This window comes from Pectinophora gossypiella, chromosome 22 (genome assembly GCF_024362695.1).
Source record: "Pectinophora gossypiella chromosome 22, ilPecGoss1.1, whole genome shotgun sequence".
NCBI lineage: Eukaryota > Metazoa > Arthropoda > Insecta > Lepidoptera > Gelechiidae > Pectinophora > Pectinophora gossypiella.
The window spans coordinates 5,000,151-5,016,965 of NC_065425.1; the positions used below are offsets into that span (position 1 = coordinate 5,000,151).

Here is a 16,815-nt window from a genome sequence, read left to right on the forward strand (position 1 = left end):
AAAATTGACGGAAATTGTGAACATGCTCAATTTGTATTTATTGAAAATATTATTTTGTTTTGTGTTGATTTTCAAAGTGTGAAACCTGCATGGCATGCTGAGGGTCCATGAAAGTAATAAGTGTAGCACATAAGACTTCCGTTTCAAAGAGAAAATTCTATTACCCACCGTTTTATTCATTTCATATGTGGTAATTAAAACACATAATAACGGGTTCATATGTGGTGTTTCAAAAGGTGTCTATTGTAAAATTTGTGAACCATGGAGCAAATGGAGTTTTGTGTTGATGAAATGTTCGATATAGACTCTCCCGAGAGCGATGAAGAAGCGGACATTGAAGATGTGAGGCAGTTAACTGCTGTTATAGCAGCGGACAAGTCTACGGCTGGGTCTTCGGAGCCTCGTACTGTTTCAAACACCACAATAGAGAAAATTGATAGAGCTTTATCAATCAACAAGTTAGCCACAGCAAAGTTCACCCAACTTGAAACAGTACTAATCGGTCGTTTGAAAGAGTGTCGACAAAAACTGCAGGAAACCCGCGACTCTCTAACTGGTAACCAAGGTAAGAAGCAGGACAAACAAGTATTTAGATATTTAACATGTGGGAAGCCCTATTTCAAGGATAGAGATCATTTTCCTGCCCCAGACAATGATGACACCATCACAATGCAGAGGGTGGGCATGTATGATTTCTCTGAAGTGACATCAGTACCAGGGTGGACAGTCAAGGACAAACACCAATTTCTTGAACAAATCACAATAATGTCCAGAAATATAAAAAAGAAAGAACTGAATTCTGAAATTGCACAGTTAAGAAGAGAATCTAAAGTCAAAGATTCTAAACAAATAAACAAACAAGTACTTGCTCTTAAAAATCAATTGAGTAAGCTTGACAAAATGCCTTTAAGCTTAAGTTTGGCATTACCAATTGATCAAGAATATGATTGGGATGCTATAGCTGTAGCCTTAAATCAAAGACATTCTGCACAAGAGTACCGGGCACTGTGGAAAGTATTTCTACATCCATCTATAAATAAGAAAAGTTGGGACCGACATGAACATTACAAGTTACAGCAACTTGCTCAGTTAAATAACTTACAGGATTGGGACAAAATTGCTAAAGAATTGGGTACTGGAAGGACTGCATACCAATGTTTTGTATATTACCGAACTAACATGGGTAATTCCCTCACTGGACGAAAATGGTCTAAAGAAGAAGAGGAATTCCTTAGACGGCTAATTGATTATTTCAAGGAAGAAGATTACATACCTTGGGGTAAGGTGGCAGCTTTTATGGAAAGTAGAACTAAAGTTCAGGTGTATAATAAATATAATAGGTTAACTGAAGGAAGGAAAGGGAGATTTCTTCCTGAAGAGGACGCTGTACTCCTCACTGGTGTTGAACATTTGGGGAATAATTTTAAGAAAATAGCAAAATTACTCCCTGGACGGTCTCAAGCACAGTTACGAACACGTTACCATGTACTGAGCAACACTACAAGAACTTCAACAGTTTGGAATGTAGAGGAAGATAGAAAACTGATTCAAATGATGTCCAATCAGGATTCTTCCTTTATAAATTATGCATCTTTGACTGAATTCTTCCCAGACAAGACTAGAGCACAACTAAGAGCTAGATATTCAACATTAATTAAATGGATGAAGAAGAACCCTAATAAAGATATCTCAAAGGCCCCACGTCGAGGCGCGCGTCGTCTTTCTCATGGCCAATGCTTAGGAGACTTGCAAAAAGCTGTTGAAAATCTAAAGAATAGAATAGAATCAGAAGTTAAGTACAAATCGTCACATAAAATTACCAAGAACTCTCCACATGAAGTTCTAGACCATGCAATTATTGCAACTCTTATTACAGAAAAAGCAAAAGAAGAAGAAACAAGAAGATGGCAGTCAATGGAAGTTGATCACAATGCACAGAAAATGTCTGCCACAACTGTGATAAACGATACGAATCTCCGTAAACTACTAATTTTTCTAAAAGCAAAACTTGATAAAGAAAAATTTTTAGCCAGCAGCTATGCTAAAGACTACCCAAACCTATTGCAACCCGAACCACCACCATGTGTGCTAAACTTAAAATCATACTCAAAGAAACATGAAACACAATTTTTTCCATTGTGTGATGTCATTCCTGACATTTGGGGTGACAACATATTAAAAAATTCAGAATATGTACTACCTCCAAACTATGCAACTATAACAGGCTGTAAGAAACTAATGTCATATATTGGTTCGAAGCCCACACCCGACAATCGTACTATAAGTATGCATTACACCCCAAAGAGGAATAAATTGAGTAAAGAACAATTGGATGCTTACATGGAAAGATTCAACACTTTATTTATGTGGCCCATTCTTCTTTCGAATGAGGATCCAAGAAGTCTGAATGAGCAGTATACACCACAGCCATTACCTATATCAACGGAAGCACAAGCCAAATGTAAAAGACTGAGGGAGATGTTCCGTGTAACAGACACACAAGGGATTATTATTCCTCACCCAGATTCAGTTGAGCAAGAAATTGCTGATGAACAAATTGATTTGGATGTTTCAATGCAAAATGTAGATTCAACTTTGAGTACTTGCGTCGGTAATGAAGGTTTTTTGTATCTAGAAGGCTCTAAGTAAAGACATAATCATGTATATTGTCATTAATGGTTTTATGTATCCATGCTAGATGTATGTATACTCAACATTCAGTACATGCTGTCTTGGAATAAAATAACTTATTTATCTGAATGTAACAAAGTAAGCCTGTACTCCATGTTTAATCACGTTTAATACATAAGTATTATCACCTACGAATTGTAGTCAAGTGTTTCTTTATTGTATAAGGTAATAAAAGTATTTTAAAAACAATTTTAATTTATTTTTCTATTCTTCACATAATACTTTGTATTTGAGTACCTGCCTATCTACTCAATCTACAAGTCTTTACTTTATTAATATAACATGGGCTTTAAAAACTTGGTCAGACAAATGGAGAGCGCTAAGGCTTGAGGGTGCCCAGTTAGGAGGGAATTTCGACTCAAGGGTCGTAAAAGAATGAATCAACTAGTAGTAGTAGGCCAATAGTGACAAGTGCTTAGTGATGAAATCATCGACCACGTCGGCAGGGTCTGCACTTGAGTCTAAGTGTTTGCGTGCGAGCTGATCGATCCCCTTTATGGCTAATGATAGTATGAACTGGCTTTTACTATAAGTAGTTTGAAACATACATATTATGTATCGACTGAAAACTGCTACTGTTGCTTCTATACTATAAGGCTCCATTTCTATATTTCCTATAAGAGCTCCATATATCTATTATAAATTGTGTACTCCTAGAAATGATATTTTGATTTAGAAAAAACCGGTAATATGTAAAAATTTGGTTCCACTAATCGCAACACGTGCACCGCTCTACGCCGCCGTGCGACTCGCCATAGACAATACTGTTTTGACAAGACGAATCGGAGAGGAATGTCGCGATTAAAATGACGAGCTTCACGATTTATTAATTTGTTTTTAATAAATGTAACTTGTGATTTATCAGCATGACTGTGTGGAGAAAACTCGAAAATGAGGAGTGCTACGCTGTTGGTATGTAGATTTTTATTTGTACAGCGCGTGTATTGTACAGTGATAAGTGTATTAGTAATCACTACTAACTCAGAGGGCAACAAGTGGTTTTTTGCCTCCCGCGAAGAAAGATAAATATAAACATTGTCTCATAATGCTCTACGACTATCTATCAGCGCTGTTCTGCGGGTATCTAGTCAAATAGTATGGTCTAGAACCTGTAAACCTGCGGTCTTTTTGAATGACCACTCCCATAAAGCTGTGATTAAAAACTGCTGATTGCAAACAAAACACCCAATGAAACGATACCTTACATCCGACGATGTTTTTTGTTTTGTTTTCCGAACAATAATTATAATTATATTTTTTTATGATAACTCTCATGCTGAAACGCCTTTTGTGAAGTTTTAAATAAGTTAAATTGATTATATGTGTTGTGTATATTTTGGAACATAACTTTCTATTTGTTAAGTATGCAAAATGATAAACTAAATATCAAGCTATCCATGATTAGTTAGACTCATGTATTTTTCTAAATGTATATTTATTTTTCTATTTTTAAACTCTAATGTAAACTACTTTAGACAGAAATTCATATAAATAGATCTTAACTTTTGCAAAGGGAGTTTTTTGTTAAATAAAATTAAGTCATAACTTCTGTGTATCAAAGTTCATAATCAAAACGGTCAAAGTCAAAACTATTTCTTGCAGTTTTATCGTAAAACAAGATGAAATTGTTCTGTTTTATAGATTTTAGTGTTTTTTTTAAATCAACAATTGGTGAGGTGTGAATACTTCGATCATCTTATGGGTGTATGGGCTACCCCATTGGGATATAGTCGTAAGCTTATATATAATTAAACTTCCCATTTGAATGTGTAGTACAGAAGTCTTGGTCCAAAAATGTCTAGTTTTTTTATGTAATATTTGACATTGTGTCTGTGATACTAAGTCATTGCTACTATGCCATCTTATCAGTAGTAAAGTTATCTTTATAACATAGATCTTTTAATCTTTCCCTCAACACTAGTGACATAATTGATAACAAAAAAAAGCAAATAATGTACCTAAACAATTGTATGAAAGGAAAACACTGTCAATATTAAAATCAAATAAATAAATTACATTATTTATCTAATTTGTTTGTGAATAGTAATAGTAATCAAGTTAAAGTCTATTAAGATTAATAAAATTAAGATATAGGTTGTTATCATGTTTCTTTTTTTATCAAGTTTTTATGAGAACAGTTGCTTGTACGTCAGAACAAAGCGTTGGCAACCCCTTTTATGTACAGCCTAGATTCTATATTACATTTTATTAGCTCTATGTATCCTATGTATGCAATCAGACAACCTGCACTAGCCTTTTCATTTTGTGCCACTTTTAAGGCCGACAACCAATGTTAGCAACCCTGGTGTTAGGCCCTTAGGTAACAACTATGTATATTATATGCCCTGACCAAACTAACGATACATTGTTTGATGTTATTATCATAATAAAAAAAAAACGGGTTTTTACCGCGTTCATCCCGTCCACATGGCACTTGCGACAGTGTTGAAATATTGGGACATTCTGAGTCTCATTTGGACATTGGGAGTCTGATTTTGAGGCAGTAAGAACCTGGTATGTTTTAAACTAGGGACAGTTTGAGAAAGTGATTTTTTATTTGACTTGTTCTACTGGGAGTCAAATTTATGACCTGCAGATCATGAGCTCAATGCTCTAACCACCAGACCACTTAGGCCCGATGTATATGTTTAATGTATTTAAGGATACAACAATTACAAATAATATTAATACTAAGTATGTTTCCTGATGTTAATTTTGCTTCATTTCCTCTTATATTTCCTTCTGTTTTATGGTAGCTATCTATGCAATGTTACGTGTACATGTGTACTATTAGATTATAAACATTGTAAATAAAAAAGAATAATAGTTTCTTTGATGAGAGCAGAGGAAGCGAAAGTGGTGTGTAAAAGTAATTCTGTGGTCTCTGCCTATCCCAACGGGAAATAGGCGTGAATTTATGTGTTTGTGTGAGCAATAAGGCCGCCTGTTGTGCTTTTCTGTATATGTTGTCTTTCATCATCATTAGCCCATTAACGTCCCCACTGCTGGGGCACGGGCCTTCCCTATGGATGGATAGGGAGATCGGGCCTTAAACCACCACGCGGGCCAAGTGCGGATTGGTGGTTATTAACGACTGCTAATGCAGCCGGGACCAACGGCTTAACGTGCCTTCCGAAGCACGGAGGAGCTCGAGATGAAAACTTCTTTTAACTTCAACAATCGCAGACCGAGCGCGTTTACCGCTGCGCCACCGAGCTCCTCAATATGTTGTCCTTATCTCTGTATTTTGTGTCCATTGTGCACAATAAAGTATTTTATCTATCTATTTTTATCTATAGTTTCTCGTATCGATTGGAAGAGATGCGGTCGTAAATATATAATCTCTCTCATGATTAGATCGTTTTTTCTAAGTAATATTTGAAGATGTCAATTACAAAACATTAACAGTCTGGACACATCCCACTGCTGGGCACAGGCCTCGATCAACTTAAGACCGCAATTGGCGTGGTTATTATTAATCATAGTAAAAATACACATTTTTTAAATAATAACCGCATATAGTGGTTAGAAGAACGTTCTTCTAACTACAATAGTGGTAGTGGTGGTAGTGGTTAGAAGTACCACTATAGTAGTTTTATAGTGATTTGACTAAGTAAGTGGTAGAGACTACCATTCATTGGCTTCTTTATCAGACACGACGTTCACCGTCTCTTTAATTTGATTCATGTCTTGGTCTTCATATCGTATGGAGTGTAATACTCTTATTTTGTGCCGTGGAAATGATAGCATTAAGGATTATAAACAAACAAGGAAGGTTACACGCAAGGTTATTAGGATTATTGTTGTGTGGGGTAAATATATCAGAATAAGAAATAGTGTGAGGGAGTATTGTGGTGTGAAAGGAACTGTCGTCACTAGAATTGAAAGAGAGTAGACTTACGAAAAAGATTTATGATGCGGGAGTTAGTGGTACAGTTGGAAGAGGAATGCTTACACTATGAGATTCACATTGTTTTAAAGAAAGGCCAAGAGTACAGTCATGAGCAATATAATGTACCCACTTTAGGACTTTGTCGCATTAACATATTTGACATTTAGTGAGACTTACAGTTCAATTTGTCAAAAAAGTTAATGTGACATGGTACCAAAGTGTATACATATTAATGCTCGTGACCGTACTTTAAACCGGCGAGCATGCATGAAGTCTTTGATGAGAGTGGAAGAAGCGAAACTGGTGTGTCAGGATCGTAGTAAATGGAATCTTACTTTCGGACAATCAGGTGATCAGCCTGTAATGTCCTAACCAAACTAGGGATCACAAAATGATTTTCGTGATATGTCCCCACCGGGATTTGAGCCCGGGACCTCCAGATCGTGAGTCGAACGCTCAAACCACTGCACCACGAAGGCAGCAAGTAAGACGATCCGTGCTTCGGAAGGCACGTAAACCCGTTGGTCCCGGTTACTACTTACTGATGCAAGGTAGTAGTCGTTACATGGGCCATGTCAGGGGCCTTTGGCGGCTCAATAGTAACCCTGACATCAGGGTTGATGGGGTTGGTAATCCACCTCACAACCCACACGATAGAAGGGGAGAAGAAGTAAGTAGAATACCGTGGTCTCTGCCCTATGTATGTATGTATGAATTCCTATAGAAGTATAGACATTTGTACACAGTTGTGGGTCTCTCCTAAGTTGTGAGTATATGAATTTATTCTGCTACGGCCCCCCTTCCGCTACCTGAGGAAGTCCAATTATGTTCCGCACGGGACCTGCCAATATTAATGTGCCCCAATCCGCAACGACAGGGGCAATTCATTTTATTAATATGTTTATTTGAGTTTTGGCAGTGTTGATGGGAGACATCAGTCACTGCTCTGCTGATCTGGGAGTGAACATAATAAATAAAAACGAAAAAGGTTTTTATTTCTAAATCTTTTTACGAATATGTGGCGGAGTATTCCCAGTTAGGACACTTGTGTTGAGAATGGCCTGTGGGAATGACTCGCTACTTCCCAAACGATTAACTTAGGATTAAGTAAGCAAAAGCAGATATTAATAACATAAAGTCATTATTCTAAGCATATCTTAAACTGACTAGAGTGACTAAGCGATTATCCCCTCTGGTCTTAAGACCCAAGATCCTTTTAAATCCAAATCCTATTGTTTAACTATCGCGTCTGAAAATTTTGAGGAAAATCATTGGGCTCACGATCCGGAGTTTCCAAGTTCGAATTCCGGTGAGGAGGTATTAAAAAAAAATCACTGTGATCCCTAGTTTGGTTACGATATTGCAGGAGGATCACCCGGTTCTTACCGAAAGTAAGATGATCCGTGCTTTGGAGGGTAAGTTAAGAAGTCGGTCCTGGCTTCTTTTTACTTTGTAAGTAATTATGTAGTCGTTATATGGCGACTTTTAGCGGCTCAACAGTAACCCTGACACCAGGGTTGAATAAGTCGGTCTTTGATTTCACAATCCACATGAGCAAAGACAAAGTGAAGAAGTGTTCAGACCCCAGCGAGTAGTAGATGTGTCTTTTCATACAAGTACCCAAAATTCCGAGAAGTGTCTAGTTAGAAGAACAAACACTGGTAGTATATGTACCATCTCTATAATTATGATAAGTAGATAGGCAAGTTATTATGTTACACCTATCGAGTGACAGGTGCCGTATCGGCTCGAGTTCACGAAGAGTTTCAACTCTCATAGACGCGGCGAGCAATTTACATTTTTAGACTGAGAATGCGCATAGTAGTCAATCTTTTGTCGTGTGGGTTGTGAGGTGGATGACCTCAGCAATCCTGGTTAAGGTTATTAGTTTATTATTCAGCAAAGGCCCCTGACTTGGCTCATGTAACGTCTACGTTCTTACATCAGTAACTAGTAACCGGGACCAACGATTAACGTGCCTTCCGAACCACGGATCACCCTACTTAATTCAACTAATCAAAGATCAAACTTGTCACAGGTCAATTTTAGGAGAGTTTTTTATAATAGGATAGTTTACAACTAGTCAAATCAGTTGCTTTTTACTTAACATCAAATTACGAAATTACTATGGAATTGGTATGAAAAAGCAATGTTCCTCTTGGCGACGTCAGACCTGTGACGTCATAGAAAAACGTGACAAAATATCGCACTTATTACTACATTTTCTTTCTTAAAATTAATAAATACGTTAAACAGAAAAATATAGTTTTTTGTCTCTTTTAGATCTGTCTTTATTTAGTAATCAGAATTTAAGGTGATGCATTTCAGTCAGCTAGGTAACGCTGCGTCAGCAGATGGCGTTACTTCTGCAGTTTTCGTATTTTTTTCCATTTATTCGTTTAGTGTTGAGTTCTGACCCAGTGAAATGTTAGGTGGCGAAATCTTACATACATTATCTTTAAGTTAAGCTACAATTTTAAAGTATTTACTGCAGATATCATATTAAAACATTGCATCAAAAGTTGGTGTCATTTCAATTTGTGTACAAACACGAAGCTGTCACACACACATGCGAACTAGGTTAGCTATTAAAAGAGATGCATAATTTGAAGTCTACTTCTAACTTCTAAATGGCGCATTTGGTAAAGCAGTCGCCGCCATTCTTAAGTTTCACGGTTCAAACCCAAGTGCATGTTTTAATTGTTTTTACTTTTTGTATTTTTTTTTACAATTGAATTTGGCGAACCCGTCTATTTGTTACGGAATTTTCAAAAAGTATCACTTTTACCAATAATATTATAATTATACAATAATGTACTTTGCACTAAAGTACCTTCCGTAATTTCCGTATTTTTTATTTTGTAAAATTCTAACAGGCATTAATCGCATCAGTGAACATGCGGCTAACTAAAAAACTACTGAACCGATTTTCATACGGTTTTCACCAATGAGTAGAGTGATTCATGGGCGTGCTTTAGGGCGCCTTCAAATTTGCCGCAAGGTGCCGCGCGGAGGCAGCGCGTCTGCAGCGCTGCAGTCGCGCTGCCGTCGCTATGTTTGAGAACGGTAGAGTTGTATTTTAGTTTTACGATGGACTCAGACGAAGAAACACTGCTCTTAGTGTTACTATTGATAAAAAAAAAAGAATTTTGAACAAAAAACAAAAAAAAAGAAGCCTAAGACAACGTTGCCATTATTTTGTATCGAATCCCATATCGCTGGACGACTTTCAACTTCATCGATAAATTCTTCAATCTGATTTTCGTTCATGTTTAGACTTGAACAACATATAGACACGTGCGCAACGTCACTAGTCGATCGATGAACTGATGCGCGATTGCAGCGCGAGCGCAGCGCTGCAATCGCGCGTTTTTTATCTGTATGGATTTACAAAGCAGCGCGACCGCAGCGCTGCAGACGCGCTGCCTCCGCGCGGCACTTAGCGGCAAATTTGAAGGCGCCCTTAGGGTATATAATTTATACAAGTATTTTTTTTTTGTATAAAATGGTTCAAAAATGATGATGAATGTCAAACATAATTATCGTTACAAATATAGCCGACTTGGAGCTTTCGGCGAAAACGCTGCCTGAGCCCATTGAGATATAACAAAACAATGTATGATTGAATTGTTCCTTTTTTGTAGGTCTACCGAAAAGTCCACAATATGTCATAATAATTATATTGTGTATAAAGAATTGTGTATATGTATTGTATGATTTTACAAATAACGATCACAGTACAGTAATAATAAGGTAGATTTTTCCTAAATTGCGTCGGTTCAAACTTTGTCGCATCGCGTTTGAAAGATGTAATAGCGCTTCAGGACGTCCCGCAAGCACGGCGCTGATGTCGCAGTATCCGCATATAATTATTATGACTTGTCATTTAGTTCCAATAAAATCCGCGGGACTTCATACGTATGTCAGTGACAGCTGGTTATAGCATGCGGGACACTTAGCAGCTAATCGAATTCTATGTTGTTTTCGCGCCCAGTCCAGACGACTTGCAGCGCATTTCTGGACTTATATTTACGCGTGGTGTTTATTGTTAGGTTAGTTAGTTCAGGTTAGGACGTCTTTTTTTAACGAGGACGTTAAAAAAAGACGAGGCTGGGACGTATTGAAGTAGTATTTCCATATATACGCGGCCTGAAATGGGCTGTTTCGGGGACCTGAACTGGTTGCTGTCGAACTTATTATCACGTTTTCTTGATTAAAATTCATAAATAAGTCAAATAGAAAAAAGATTTTCGTTAGTTTTAGATCTGTCATGATGTCTGTGATGTTTGTTTATTATACATAAGAATTTCAAAATTTATCTTATTTTTTTTTCCCACAGGGCAAGGCAAAGGGAACTATGCCCATACAGCCATGTCTTGTGTTTTTTTTTCTTGATGATGATTAATGAAATGATGAAACCTAAGCCCCCACACAGACTCCTACTCCGAACCCCAAACGAAGTAAGCGGCTTGTTGGCGCAAAGCGAAAATAGATAGGTACACTTTGTTTATTGAATATTCCGATTTAATAATACTATCGGGAATGTTTTCCGACTAACTTAATGTGATCATTAACCACAAAACACCACTTCGTATTGATTATTTAGATTATTCAATGAAGAAAGCAACCTTCCCATTCCCGGTCCCACCAAAAAGTCCGCGGCAAAGAGAATATAAATAAATCTGTATGTTGGATGGAAAAACAATTAATTATAAATGACTACTATTTAGGCCGGCAAATGCAACAACTTTTTTTTTGATTTGGTTTTCCCCGAAGGGTAAGGCAAAATGAACTATGCCCATACAGCCATTTCATTTTATGTATTGATTTTTTATTATAATATATGTCCTCTTTTAAAACACGGTACTTACCCATTATTTAAAAATGTTTAAATAATATGCGTTAAAACAAAAATATTTTTCCAATATTCCTTTTCTCAGATTGTAGTATTTTTAGTTTTTATTTATTCATACAAAATCTCTTTATAAATTGTCACTGACATTCTAATTTCACTTGTCAAGTAGTCAAAGCCTTTAGAGAAAAAAAACTATCACGCACACAAACTAACATTGACACCACTACACGCTCAGCAAATACACTGTAATCTGCACCACTACAAATGTAGAATTGATCAAAATTGAGGGTCTGAAATATGGTACTTCTCGTATTCGGATCCAAAATTTTTGTTAGTTTGCGAAAATAATACACCAAAATATTACTATTTATCGGTTTTATAACAATATTCCTCTATCCGTTTTCCTGTAGCACTGCATCAACTTTTGTATGGAAAACGAATCACCTTAATTTCATAATTTATCTTTGACCTAGGAATCTCCTCAATTCTACGTCATTTGGCGAAGAGATAGAGAAGCAAGCAAAGAAGCTCAACAGCAGATGTGGTTTTTGACGTTTCTTTTTAGAGATTTATTTTTGGGTGGTTTCTTCCGTCTATGCTACCTTGTATAAAAACAATTAAATCTTGATTTTTAATGTGATGAAATTGGCTTTGTCGTAGTTGGGTATACCTAAGTACTTACCTACTGAATATTTTATACCATATTTTATTAGTCGGTCTTTAAAAAAATGAAAATACAGTGTCCTATTCTGAAAATCTAAACAAACAAGGAAGTCCCAGCCACTTCTACTCGCTCACAAACTCTACGCTGCGCTAATCAGCATTCGCTGCGCGCACGCAATTGACAGTGGCGCGATTTTGGTGCGCGTTGTGACTCACGCATTCCTCTGGGACTTTGATAATTGTTCCTTGTAAGTACAGGAATTGATGTTCTTTTAATTATTATTATTTATTATGCTTCACGTCAGTTGCCTTTTTTATTGAACGGGGGAGTACAATGCGGGTTCTCAGAGGACGCCCTGAGCGGATATTCACGCCCAACTGGGCACCCTCAGGGCTGTTGTCATAGTGGCTGATAGCCGGAAGATTAACGTATAATCAAGACGTTTCTAGTGGCACCTTATTTGTTGGATAAATGGCATAGAAGTTAGGTGGCAGCAGACGCAAATACATATTCATACATAGCGTTCAAACACACAACCCTACTTTTTCCTTCGCCGGAGTATGGTAAAAAAATAGTTATGAACGTTCGTGTGCAGCTAGCTCAGGGTATCATAGAAGTAAATAATAAAAAAAAACCCTGTCAGTAACCAAAGTATATTTCTACAATATGACCAGTTCAATTAGTACCAAGCTTTTGTTTTGTTATATCCCACGCTTTTAGTGTTTGTTTTGTTTAAAATCTCGTCAAACATGCACCAATTATAAAGTCATTAACTATGTAGTAGATATCTACTTTTTGGTACCAACTTCGTGCAACATCGCGTCGTTTTAAAGATTTTGTTGTTAAAAGTGAAGGTCATTGAGTGATAGATAATGAAGTGCATTCTATAAGTAGATGATTTTAAACATGGTAATATAAATTGCCCCAATGGGAGACTTTCTTTTTTAGAAATTCTAAACATGATACCGAAGGGGTATAACATATCATACCGGACCTGTCAAATCTTCAGGCTAGTTAAGTGAACCCTGTGAAGAACAGGATAACGGTAGAGAGATAGTATAGCATAGCATCATGCTTGTATCCCTAAAGAAATAGACAGATGTAGATAGTATCCATTCCTCGCCAGTTATGTTTAAGACCCATGTAATAGTAGGCTAGCCTAATGCTTTACACGTAATTATCTATCGTAGTTATCTATAATCCAAACATGAAATGAAACTTACAATCTCGAATTTAGTTTATAGCCCGAGTTGGAATTCAGGACCCGTGACGCTAAGATGCAAGTTACGCGTTCTCCGAAGTGAGCTATTACGCATTAAGGGGTATACGAGTACTATAGGCTTTTGTTTATTTTGGTATTAAGGGTACGCTTGATTATTCTTTCTTTGACTTAGCAGGTAAATCTACTTATTTGGAAACCACTGGTCTAGATAAATTATAATTTTTATTTAAAAAAAAAACACTCACTTTGATTGATTTGAAGACCAATGATTGTAAAATTTGTTTTCTAATTCATGTTTGGATCATAAATGGTTATCGCGTGCTCAGCGGTGAAGGAAAACATCGTGGGGTAACCCACATTCCTGAGAAATGCGTTTTCCGAGGTATGTGACCTAGCCGGTATTGGGCTGGATTACCCTTCGCGGGTTGGAAGGTCAGACATTTTTTTTAAATCTTCAGGTTAGGTAAGCGGATCCCGCGAAAAGATGGGATTGTATTTAAAAAAATACAAAGACGACTCAATTTATTTGAAATCAACTAAGAATTCTAATAACATTATGACTAAGCTAAACGATTCATCAATTAAGTGTTTAAATTGTCTTGTGACTGTCTATACTTCGTTTAAACAGTCATTTTCGTTGGCAACTACAATAACTCACATAATAGATAGATATATGTAAAAACTCACGCTTATAATCCTTAATAGGGCACGCAGAGTTAAAATTTTCTTTAGTGTATCAAGAGTTGTTATGAAAACTAACACGATGCGATTGTGCGTATTGTGTATTGATAGTCCTTTAATACGTTCTTTACGCGATTATAATATATTTTGATGAAGATCATTCATCATCAGCCGTATGACGCCCACTGCTGGGCATAGGCCTCCCCCAAGGATCTCCACGACGATCGGTCCTGCGCTGCCCGCATCCAGCGGCTTCCCGCGACCTTCACCAGATCGTCGGTCCACCTTGTAGCGGGCCTACCCACTGAGCGTCGTCCGACACGTGGTCGCCACTCCAGAACCTTTCCGCCCCATCGGCCATCGGTTCTCCTCGCTATGTGTCCTGCCCACTGCCACTTCAGCTTTGCAATTCTCCGAGCTATGTCGGTGACTTTAGTTCTCCTGCGGATCTCCTCATTTCTGATTCGATCCAGCAGGGAAATACCGAGCATAGCTCTCTCCATTGCCCGCTGAGCGACACCGAGCCTCCTCACGAGACCCATAGTAAGCGGCCACGTCTCACTGCCGTAGGTCATCACTGGCAACACGCACTGGTCAAAGACTTTCGTCTTGAGACACTGAGGTATTCTGGACGAGAAGATATTCCGCAGCTTCCCGAACGCTGCCCATCCGAGTTGGATCCGACGAGAGATCTCTTTCTCGAAGTTGGACTTACCTAACTGGATTATTTGTCCTAGGTAAATGTACTGGTCTACAACTTCGAGTGTAACGTTCCCAACCTGAACTGGAGTGGGTGCGACATGGTCGTTGGACATAATTTTTGTCTTTGCCATGTTCATGCTAAGACCCACTCGTTGGGATGCGTTACTGAGATGCTCGAGCATGGTGTTCAGGTCTTCCAGGGTCTCAGCCATTAGGACTATATCATCGGCAAATCGAAGGTGCGTCAGGTACTCGCCGTTGATGTTGATGCCAAATCCTTTCCAGTCCAGAAGCTTAAAAATATCCTCCAATGCAGCAGTGAACAGTTTCGGAGAGATGACATCTCCCTGTCTCACTCCTCGCTGCAGTTGGATCGGATTAGAGCTCTGGTTCTGTACTCGAACTGACATAGTGGCATTTTGGTAGAGGTCCCTTAGCACTTCGATGTACCTATGGTCCACTTGGCACCTCTGAAGAGACTGCAACACAGCCCAGGTCTCGATCGAATCAAAGGCTTTCTCATAGTCCACAAACGCCAAGCAAAGTGGCAAATTATACTCTTCGGTCTTCTGTATAACCTGCCGCAGCGTATGGATGTGGTCTATGGTGCTAAAGCCTTTTCGGAAACCGGCTTGTTCGGGAGGCTGGAAGTCGTCAAACCTGCAAGCGAGACGATTCGTAATGACCCTCGAAAACAACTTGTAGACATGGCTCAGAAGCGAGATAGGTCTGTAGTTCTTCAGTAGGGCTTTATCCCCTTTCTTGAAGAACAAGATCACCTCGCTTCCGCTCCATGCCCTCGGCGTTTTGCCCTGAAATATGACGGAATTGAAGAGCCTCTGGAGGACTTTAAGTATTGGCGTTCCGCCCGCTCTCAGAAGTTCTGCTGTGATTCCGTCATCTCCTGCCGCTTTGTTGTTTTTGAGTTGTTTGAGGGCCATCCTAATCTCGTACAGGCTGACGTCCGGGATATCCTCAGTGTAGTGTCGGGTAAGCTTGGCTCGAGGGTCTCGAGCCATGCTTTCGCCTGATGTTTTCGTGGAATATAGCTGTCTATAGAAACTCTCAATCTCTCTCAGGATTTCGGGAGTCGACGAAATGATTCTGCCGTCCTCAGTTTTCAGTCTCGCTAGTTGACTTTGCCCAATAGACAGATCTTTTGCGAACACCTTGGAGCCCTTGTTCCGCTCTATAGCCTCTTTAATACGTTTAGTATTAAATTGGCGAAGGTCGCTCGTCAAAGACTTCGAGATCTGTCTATTAAGTTGTCTATAACGTACGACATCCGCTGAGTCCTGCAGCCTCATTTCGTGTCTCTTATCCATGAGTTCGAGTGTGTGTGCGGAGAGTTTCTGCGTTTTGGTACGGCGGGTTCTAAAGTGTTTAGAACCTACCGTACGGACAGCATCCACCATCAGGTCGTTTATATCGTCCACGTCTGCGCAGTTCTCAAGGTACTCGAAGCGGTTTTGAAGCTCGAGCTGAAAGCGCTCGGGGTTTTGGATCTGGGCTGGCGCCGGTCGGAGCGTGGATTTTATCAGTCGCGATCTTTCTAGCTTGATATTGATATTCAATGTGCCTCTTACCATGCGGTGATCGCTTCCCGTCTTAACGGCATTGATCACAGAGACATCATTGAATATGTGCTTTTTCGTCGACATGATAAAATCGATCTCATTTTTATACCTGCCATTGGGACTTATCCAGGTCCATTTGCGGGTCGCGGGCTTCCTGAAGAAGGAGTTCATCATATAGAGGTTCTCCTTCTCCATAAAGTCCGCAAGCATCCCGCCTCTGGTGTTCCGGACCCCAAATCCAAATTGCCCCACTCTCAGCTCGTTACCGCAACGTTTCCCCAACTGTGCATTAAAGTCCCCCATCACAATCGTGTAGTGGCTTTTATGGCTATGCATGGCTTTAGAAATCTCCTCATACATAGTCTCCACTTCGTCATCATGGTGTCCCGAGGTCGGAGCGTATACCTGGATGACAGTCAGCGAATATCGCGATGATATTCTGAGTACCAGGTACGCTACCCTGCTCGAAACACTACCGATGGTCAACACGTTGTTGACTAGGGACTTGTGGACGATAAACCCGACACCACC

At 38.9% G+C, this 16,815-nt stretch overlaps 2 protein-coding genes across 7 annotated transcripts in view; both read left to right on the plus strand.

Moving 5' to 3' along the window:
• Window positions 1-6: 6 nt before the first annotated feature.
• Window positions 7-9,281, plus strand: LOC126377022 (snRNA-activating protein complex subunit 4-like). Of its 2 annotated transcripts, XM_050024629.1 has the most exons (2): window positions 7-2,627; window positions 8,890-9,281. In XM_050024629.1, the coding sequence occupies exons 1-2, from the start codon at window positions 262-264 to the stop codon at window positions 8,894-8,896; spliced, it is 2,373 nt and encodes a 790-aa protein (XP_049880586.1). In that variant the 5' UTR covers window positions 7-261; the 3' UTR covers window positions 8,897-9,281. The 2 variants fall into 2 exon arrangements, with proteins under 2 accessions (XP_049880586.1, XP_049880585.1); XM_050024628.1 differs by lacking the exon at window positions 8,890-9,281 and having other exon boundaries at window positions 7-2,877.
• Window positions 3,474-16,815, plus strand: part of LOC126376985 (dedicator of cytokinesis protein 1) — a 66,448-nt gene continuing 53,106 nt past the window's right edge. For all 5 annotated transcript variants that reach the window (XM_050024545.1, XM_050024547.1, XM_050024548.1 and 2 more), the window contains exon 1: window positions 3,474-3,603. In XM_050024545.1, coding sequence (XP_049880502.1) covers window positions 3,558-3,603 — 46 coding nt within the window. In that variant the 5' untranslated portion in view covers window positions 3,474-3,557. The remainder of the gene's footprint in view (window positions 3,604-16,815) is intronic.